General features: G+C 40.9%; 1 protein-coding gene across 7 annotated transcripts in view; it reads left to right on the plus strand.

Moving 5' to 3' along the window:
- Nucleotides 1–9,809, plus strand: part of magi2b (membrane associated guanylate kinase, WW and PDZ domain containing 2b) — an 81,894-nt gene that overhangs the window by 28,508 nt on the left and 43,577 nt on the right. For all 7 annotated transcript variants that reach the window (XM_031564191.2, XM_042707479.1, XM_031564195.2 and 4 more), the window contains exons 3-6: nucleotides 5,195–5,314; nucleotides 6,518–6,733; nucleotides 7,319–7,559; nucleotides 8,613–8,692. In XM_031564191.2, the coding sequence (XP_031420051.1) occupies nucleotides 5,195–5,314; nucleotides 6,518–6,733; nucleotides 7,319–7,559; nucleotides 8,613–8,692 (657 nt within the window). The remainder of the gene's footprint in view (nucleotides 1–5,194; nucleotides 5,315–6,517; nucleotides 6,734–7,318; nucleotides 7,560–8,612; nucleotides 8,693–9,809) is intronic.

Below are 9,809 nucleotides of genomic sequence, written 5' to 3' on the forward strand. Positions count from 1 at the left end.
TTGCATCATTTGAAATGGTAGATAGCAGTGTGTGCATAGCTGTATATGCCTTAATGTAAATATATGTAGAGAGTATTTAATGATATGATCCTGATCCTTTATGTAGTGTGAGGACGGTATGACATGCAGTGTTTGGATTGTAACCTCATAGCAACAACTGTCAGAGAAAGCCTCATAGAAAAGGAAAGATGTGTCATTTGATTCATACGACGCAGTGATGAGTGAAGCATAGTCCACATTCACAGCTAGTAGGACACTTTGGTAAGTATGAGACTGACATGAATTGCTGTATATGTAATGCCAGGTTTTTGAAGTAGCTTCATACAGATTTATCAAAGAATGTCTGAAATATGTCGCCTGGGCTTTGTAGTGTAGATGAGTGTGTGGTTTGGGGCTGTCATGGCAGACGGGAAGGATTCCCTCGTCTGCACCTTCAAGGAGAATCATAGCATGATGGGAAGTGATGCACCTAACAGTCAGAAATACAAAAGCAGACAAGTATAGTAGAGACATAATCAGAAAACACTACTGCTAGAATCAAATAAAGGCAGGACAGAACAGCAGTGGAAACATGTTTTCCCCTCAAAATCAAAACAGTTAATTTCATCACTGGAGTAATTCATCTATAACACCTAATATTTGTAAACCATATGCAAAACTATTTTCTGCTTAGCATTATCTGAAACTTATATGTGTTTTGCTTGTCATGTCATGTACACAGTCAAGTCCTTAAGAGTCTTTTCTGTCTGACTGAGAATCTTTATTAGGAGTCACTTGTGCAATACTAAGGTCATCTTACATGCCAAAACAGACATATTGCACTTTACCTTGATGCATACATTGGTATAAGACATATTGCACTTTACCTTGATGCATACATTGGTATAAGACATATTGCACTTTACCTTGATGCATACATTGGTATAAGACATATTGCACTTTACCTTGATGCATACATTGGTATAAGGGCATAAGAGGGGCACAATGGCATGGCAGAGACTGTAGATTCAAGAAAGAAAAGATAAGTCTGTTTAACTAATAAACTATTGGTCAGTTAAATAAGTCATTCTTTAGTCAAGTTAAAAGTATTTGGAAGTAATACATTGAAAAAATATATTGTCAGCTTCTATAAGAGTTTATTTTTCCATCACACTCTTTCTAGCTGAAGCCTTGTTGGTCAAGATAAGAATCTGAGGAAATCCTAAAATCTGATTCAATTGTTTGTTGTGAATGCGTGTGTTTCGTCACCATATGTTCAAATCTATTTCCCCCTGATTGGGTCCAATACAGTCACAGCAAGGCCACAGTGTTATGTGTCATATTTTTGGCATGGATGATTATTTTGAAAATGTTTAATCTGTCAGTGAATAGAGAGCCAAACTAAAGGAGATATAAACGAAGTTGCAATGCTAAAAAACCTTTAACCATAGCAGAAGATGAAACCACCTTCTGGTGCACGGGGGCCGGTGTGTGTCTGTCAAAGCCAAAACATCGAATGCTTTTCTAATGGCATGATCCCCTGTGGAGAGAGATGAGCACAGGTGAATTCTGGATGAATCTGTCCTCTTAAGCAGATCAGAAATAATCTTGTGTTCGTGCGCGCAGGTGTGTATGTGTGCACAAGAGTGTGTATTTTTGTATGCGTTAGTGTGTGGACGTGTGCTTGTGTGAGTGTGTGTGTGTGTGTGCATGTGTGTTAAGCTAGACCCTTTCCTATTGTAATCAGATTTATTTCCAGCTCCATTTAATCAAGCCACCTTGTTGTGTCAGTGCAGATTTGTTGGGGGCCAAATCTAATGACTGTACATTTTGGAATGCTTACCAGAATTTGTGCTTGCGTTCAGTGTAAAAAATGTTTATACACACACACACACACACACACACTGACAGACTGTTATGTGTATAGTGTGAAAGCATACAAACACTCTCAAGCATATCTGCTGGAGCATAGCTTTTGACATCGCACATTAGACATTGGACATGGAGCCTGTCTGTGTCCCTATCATACCTATCATACTGTATTTAACAGTCTGTCTGTGTCCCTATCATACCTATCATACTGTATTTAATAGGTCTGTCTGTGTCTCTATCATACTGTATTTAACAGGCCTGTCTGTCATCATACTGTATTTAACAGGCCTGTCTGTGTCTCTATCATACTGTATTTCCCTTGAATCCCCTCTGGAGCGCCCTTAGACCTCTGCATGAACCTGCTCTGAATGTGCCAGTGGAGCATCAGTAATGGCCCTTCTCTCTGTGCTGGGCCCCAGCGACCCTCAGAGCCCTCCCAGGGCCCATTGCTCTGGGGTGTGTGTGTGTGTGTGTGTTGGGGGGGGGGGGGGGGGGGGGGGGGGGGTTGAATGTGCTGAACCTTGTGGAGAGCCCATGTCGGTATTCCAGGATGTTTTTTTTTTCTCCCCGGTAAATCGTATTATCAGAAAAGAGATAACAAATCCAGCATGGGCTTTCATCTTGAGGGATGAATCATCTTTTTTATGCCATGTTCTTCCTGGGTGAGTACAGTATAGAATGAACACGCTATATTTAGTCACTGCCAGGGGGATTATGTATTAGCCTTTGACATTGATGATCTGTGATTAGGCTGAAGCCAAGGGTGTGAAGCAATTCTTTTTATTCTTTCGATTTTGCACTAAAGGTTGGGGGATATTTTGGATATTTGCCAACCATAGGTAAGACTGCAACTGGAAGTCACTGTGATGTTGATAGATAATAGATGCACCCGTCTCTGAGAAGATCACTTTTATCGTTCTTTGTGCCCCCCAGCTTTTGGATGGGTTGAAATAGATATTGATGGGTTGAATAAATCACTCCACAGACACAGGAAGGATTCAGTAGTGATTGAATACAGCCACAGTACAGCAATGCATGTTCAATGACTGATTATGGAAATAAGGTGACAAAACAAAAACAATGACCAAATGCTGGAGAAAATACCAAAAAAAGGCGATTGCATGTAGACCTGTGGAACATTTTAGTTATCATTTAGGTATGTATATAGACTATGCTTTAAGAGAAAGAATAATGGATATATAACATTTGGAAGATTGCATCCTTTTTTGCATTTTGTCAATAATGCATTCAAATGAAGCAACAACACAGGCAAGGGCCGATGATCAGAAGCCAACATCTGGGATTCACTGAAAACCCAGTGACAAAATATGTTCTCATTTCTATCGTTCTACATGGAAATGTACACATACTTTTCACAGGTTTTCAAACTGTTATATATAAGAATACTAAGACATTGATTTTGTGGTAATATAATATTTTCTACCACAACATGCTTTGAATATGTTGCATATGATAGAATCCAAGCATGCAGTCCTGGCCCAGTCTCCAGATCTTCTCTCCTAACGTTGCTCAGCTCATTTTAACTGTATGTTCATCTATACTGTTACATTATTCAGCTCTGCTTCGCCTGCTGAAGGCTTCACATACACATGGTGGTATTTTTACCTCAGAATCAAAATGGAATTTCCTTGTTCAGGTTTCACTTTGCAACAGCACCTGATTCCGGAATGTTCTCTGCTTATGATTTTAGGAGCATTTCCAAAGGTTTTTAAAGAGATAACATAGAACACATACAGTACATGTCATCCTGACCCTTAGATTGGCCTGTGAATTATTCAGCATCTCAGTTGGCGCCTGGACCAGAGTGTGTTACTTCTCTTGAGGTTATCATGACTTGATGATCATGTTTTGTGAATGTGCTCAGCACAGCACATTTATTTGATGAAGAAGTGTAGGGTGTTGCACAAAATTCCCAAATCCTCATTGAAATCAGTTTTTTTTTAATTTCCTTCCAAGTGAGTACATTGAGTTAATATACTATTGTGTCTATAATATGAGAGGTATTGCTTTGAGCTAATAGAACATTGTGTCTATAATATGAGAGGTATTGCTTTTTGTTCACCGTTGTGCTGCACCTTTTCAACTTTTTTGCTTAGAGTCTGATTTCTAGTTATACCCATACTCTGACCGATTGGACATTTATCTCAAGCTGATTGCAGCTGCATACAGCAAGCTCATCAGGGTGCAGTCTGTACCTTGTCATTAATGCACATTTGGGCCTGTATTTAAGGATGACTTCATTTCATGTTGAAACAACAGTCTGAACTAAGCAGCTAATGCACATTCCACAGAAACATGCAGTTGGCTCCATTAAGCAGTTCATTATGCATTATTTCGCCTGTTTGTGTGGTATGTTTCAAATAAAATCCTACATTTAATCAGATGGAATTCCATTACCACAGCACATTGAAGCACTAATTGAAAACCCTAACCTAATTTAGTCTCCATGCGTGTCTTTCATGGAGTGAAAACCCAAACCTGATTCAGTCTCCATGCGTGTCTTTCATGGAGTGAAAACCCAAACCTGATTCAGTCTCCATGCGTGTCTTTCATGGAGTGAAAACCCAAACCTGATTCAGTCTCCATGCGTGTCTTTCATGGAGTGAAAACCCAAACCTGATTCAGTCTCCATGCGTGTCTTTCATGGAGTGCCTGTGAGGGCAGGCCTCTCCCAGAGCTGGACAAGGGCAGAAACACGCCCTAGTCAAATTTGGAAGGCCTCCCTCTCACTACTGCGCTTCTCATTTATCTGGCTTGTATTAGATTACAGTCCTAGCAGAATCAATCTCACTGGGATGAAATGATGTTGTATACAGAGGAAAGGTTAATGTGAATATGAGCTATTTACCATGTCACCACCCTCCTCGCTAAATATGTTACCTCACTCACCCCTGTCCTGTCTCATCCATCAATGAAATGACGCAGATTGGATATTTGTACTAATGATGAATTGCACTTTGCCATGTTGGTTGAGCTCTTGAACTCATAAATAATTTCATGTAAATAAATACAGAAATATTCTTTACAGTCATTTTCCATCAAAGAGCAAATGTTATAATCAGGTCATAAGGCCTGGCATGAGGACATGGTATCTATTTTGAGAAGAGTTCCAAAATCCAGATGACTATGAGCCGACTATGACTAGAATTTGACTTTCTATTATTTAACCAGCCACTGGTCATATAGCAACTAGCTGTCTGAGAATATGAGATCCTGAATGCTACAGTTCATGAGATGGACTTGTTGTAGGACAGTACAAAGAATTCATTGTAGTTCTGTATGGCGGGTGGAAGGATGAACTCTTGGTTCTTTCTGGTTCCAGGTACTACAAGACAGCCCAAGGAGGGAGAAGTTCCAGGGCTGGACTACAACTTCGTAAGTGTTGACCGGTTTATGGAATTGGAGAAAAGTGGAGCTTTGCTTGAAAGTGGAACATATGAAGGTAAGCATATTTTTGCACCGTCTTTTCACAAACCCATACGCTATAGATGTTCCTGTAGGGGTGGCCGGTTTACTAGTGTGTCTATCTGAACCATCCTCATGCACATGAACTCAATCATAGTTACATTTATTTCATTCATTCATAATTATAATATTTTACTTATTTCCAACAAGACGTGATCTTCCATAAGTTTTCATAAATGTCATGTAGTAGTTGTCTCACCCTGTCTCCACCTTTAACTTTGGTTTTTAGAAGGACAGGTACATGTTTGCTTTAATAAAACTGAAACACAAAGACCAGAGGATTTGTGTCATGGCAGAGTATTAGTAAATCTGGCTCATAGTGTTTCAGCTCATACTTAGACCAAACATATGAAAGCTTCAGTGTTGAATTTCATATTATGTTTGTGATTTATTTCTTTCCTACTTTATACACATTGTCTGATATGTACCCTAAGACCACTAGTATGTGTAAATACACCATTTAAACCAGTTGGCTTCACCCAGTTGCACATTTTGTCAATGCATACTTAAACTCAACACAATATGCAAATTGGTAAATTTGGCATCCTAGTATATCAAGGGCACATTGTTCAGTTTCAAGGCATTTTTTTTTTTTTTATATATAATTATGAATCAGGACAGCATGCGTCAGAATAGGTGATGTTCCAGCTAAAGACACTATAATGCTGCATTATTTTACTACATGCATGTGTCCAGGCAAAATGTATGGAAATGGGCATGAATGTTTGTGGGAAGGAGAAAAGTATGTAATGCGGAGTGCTGCAGTGAGAGACTAAATCTATCCATGTCTGTCCATGATGACTTACCTGAAGCCACTAAATGCTGTGTCTGTTTTTGTGGCAGTGAAACTGTGCTTAGCCATTCTATCCGCTGTTAGGGGTGAATTCATTTCTATTTTTTTTTCTTCTCTTTTTTTATATAAAATATCCTGCGTTTTTGTAGTCACACCCAGCTCTGTCTCTGATTTTGGGGTCATCTCGTTATGGAAATCAGGCCCTTTTACTTTCTAGGCACACAAAAGAAATCGAAAAGCAATGGAATTCCCAAGAGCTGGATCACAGTTTGGCATAGCTGGGGGGTAAAGAAAGCGTAGGAGAGTTAATTTAAAGCCACTGAACTAAAGAGGTCAACTCCAAAGCAAAAGCCAGCTGAACCCTCATGGCCTCTCGTTTGGTTGCAGAGAACCTCTATGGCACCCCCAAGCCCCCGGCCGAGCCCTCTCCCATGCTCTTTAATGTGACGGACCAGATCCTGCCTGGAGCCCGACCCAGTGCCGAGGGGAAGAGGAAGAGGAACAAGTCCGTCAGCAACATGGAGAAGGAGAGCATCGAGCCGCCCGAGGAGGAGGAGGAGGAAAGCCCCGTCGTCAATGGCAATGGCATCGCCATCACACCAGGTGAGCTGAGAACCTCCTTAGAGATAGACCCTGTTGGCTGGAAACAAGCTGAAACAAATTAGGCCATATAGTTCTGACATGCCATATAGTTCTGATATACCATTAAGTTCTATTTTCCTGTCAACATTTCCATAAGTAATCCTCGAATCACGGGTGCATGAAGCATGTGAACACAGTACATTGGTCATTCATTCAGTGGTGACTAGTTTATAGTCTAATGAACATTTCGTTTTTGCATGGCAAACATTACATGCATAGCAAGCAGAATAGCCTCATTACTGCCATGGACTGCTGTGTTTCATAGAAGGAATTACTTTCCAGATTTTTTGTTCGGTTTCGTTTGAATACATCTGGTACAGGTACCCGTATTATATACACCAGATACTCTTCTGTTAAGCTTTTTAAAAAAGGTGACACAACTTTGGATTTTTGCTTTGGGTCCGAGTGGATGTCCCTCTCCTCCCTTCTCTCCCGCTCCTCTGCTGAGGGTCTTTGTCTGCCATTCTGGCCCCTGACCCGAGGGCACAGTGGCCCTGCAGTTGGAAGGTCAGTCATGACTCATCATTCTGCCCGCTCTGCCCACAGAGTCGAGCGAGCACGAGGACAAGAGCACAGACGCCTCAGAGGATGTGCCCCCCCAGTCCTGCCCGCCCGAGACGCCCACCCTCACCACCACAGAGGCCCCCGAGGAGGAGGAGGAGGAGGAAGAGGAGGAGGAAGGAGCCCCCAAATCCCCCGCTGACTCACAGGACAATGACGAGTTGGGTCCCCTGCCTGACAACTGGGAGATGGCCTACACAGAGAAGGGGGAGGTCTACTTCATAGAGTAAGTGGTCTGGCATTGTTCAAAGTTCAAAGTTCAAAGTTCAAAGTACTTTATTTGTCATTGTCACAAAAACAATGAGACAGTAGAGGCAGCAACAGACAGCTAAAAACTCATTGCTGTTCTGGCATGGCTGTTCTTACTTTACTAAAGAAGCATTATGGAGTTTTGGTCCAAAACAAGTGTGCTACTTACCTATAAAGCATGGAGTCACCTTACAGACATCACCAACAGCACAGTTGGCACTGATGAAACCTTGGTAACATGCTTACTGGGGTCTTTTGGCGATAGTGTTGGGGATGCCGTGGTGTGAAGGCTTTTCTTCCATGTTTGCGGGCTGTTCCAACTACATAGCGCATAGCCTAGATGACTAGTGGGAACGACAGGTGTGTTTATCTGTCCTTCACATCACCATATTCCATCAAAATGCATTTGAAGATGATACCAAAAGTAGTTGCTCATAAAAAACATACCTCAAAAAGCGCAAAATGTTGCATAGTGTTGCTTTAACTCTTCTGCTGGATGGGTTTTGTTGCCCTGTATTCTGTATGTTTTATGTGACCTATTTCATGCCCTTTGTGCTGCTCTGATAATGTTATGTGGTGTAATAATGTTAGCATGAAGAGACACTGTTAAATATAGATACATGATGAACTGTAGTGCCATCTGTACTCCATGGTTGCCAGTGTCTGACTATATTCGGTGGTCTCCCATGAGAGGAAAGTCATCACCACAAAGTCTCCAGATAAAGTTGTTACAGAGTGCTAATGTAGTTTGAGTGAATGAATCACCTCCCAGAACATATCTAATTTATTTAACAAAATCTGTCTTATAACCTGAGAAAATGACAGATTGGGAGAGTGGATGTGGAGGGAGGAAAATAGAGTCTCTTTAAAAAGTCAGGAGCCTCGTGAAAAAGCATTGACTGCCATTTTATAGCCTGTAGTCTTTCACCCTGATCTGCTTCAATTTACACACTCCATTTGCTCTTCACTGGTATCTAAGAGATGTGGAGAGACGCTTCAGGCTATAACTTCTTTATCCATTCCCTTTTAGTCACAACACCAAAACTACGTCGTGGCTGGATCCTCGGCTTGCTAAGAAGGCCAAGCCACCAGAGGAATGTGACGAGCATGGTGAGTGTGTCTGTGCTTTAATGTGCTGTGTTCACCGCTGCAGGAGTGAAGTATTTGCCTTCTAAAGCCATCAGTTATATTTTGTCACACTGGAGGTATCATGGCTGTAACAAACAATACACAAGCTCTTGTGACTCCAAATATCCCTGAAGTCAGCCTTCATGTGAGTTTTACTCTGATATCATTTTGTGACAAATGAGCTGATTGTTCCAAACCACTTGCAGGGCACATGATTATCATATTATGAAATTATGATTAGCTAATGAATGATATAATAGTAGTTTCATTAATTGATGTAATTTTTACATCCTAGCATGAGAGAGCATTGTGATGCACTGCACAAGAAGGTGCTTAAAATCGGTTACAAAAATAATTACACGGTGACGGTATCTTTCTATGAAAGTGGTCATGGCACATTCACAACACCACTGAATAAACTATGTTGTGAAATCACATTGTTAGGTTTTGAATAGAGACCAAAATATCATGATCTTGGCAATTAGTGAATAAAAGCAGAGATCAAAGCTTCTTCACTGCGTTTATAGCGGGTTTACTGCTGAGCCTATGGATGTTCTGGCTTGATTCTGACTCTATCTTTATGTTGATGTGCCAGGTCAGAGATCCATTTGTGCATCCTTGTCAAGTGAACATTTGGGAAACAAAAAGTCAGGTGTTCTATATCACATACGACATGTTGTTATAATTAAGAGTTTACAAAAACTCTCATCGGAATTAAAAAAAGGGAGGTGGGCTCAACCTTATTACTTATTTTACGAAAGCATACACCATTACACAGATGAACCATGACGTGACGACCACCTGCCTGTCAGGTGTGCATCCTCTATAACAGTGGCTCTCAACTGGCCTGGCCTTGGGACCCACAATTCCCCGTGGTCATTAAGTTGCAACACAAATTTTACAGAATTGAAACCATAAAATAAACGTAAAAATATAAACGTAAACACGGGGCCTGTTTTTATCCCTGCATTCATAGCCCATTAGCCTGTAAGTCTGACATCAGATAGATTTTAAATTGATTTATTTACCACACTGTCTAGTCTGGGGACTATTTGCTTCACGGTTTTCCCAACTTAATGATTCAGACTTCACTTTATAT

The sequence above is a fragment of the Clupea harengus genome, chromosome 3 (genome assembly GCF_900700415.2).
Source record: "Clupea harengus chromosome 3, Ch_v2.0.2, whole genome shotgun sequence".
In the NCBI taxonomy this organism is placed as follows: domain Eukaryota; kingdom Metazoa; phylum Chordata; class Actinopteri; order Clupeiformes; family Clupeidae; genus Clupea; species Clupea harengus.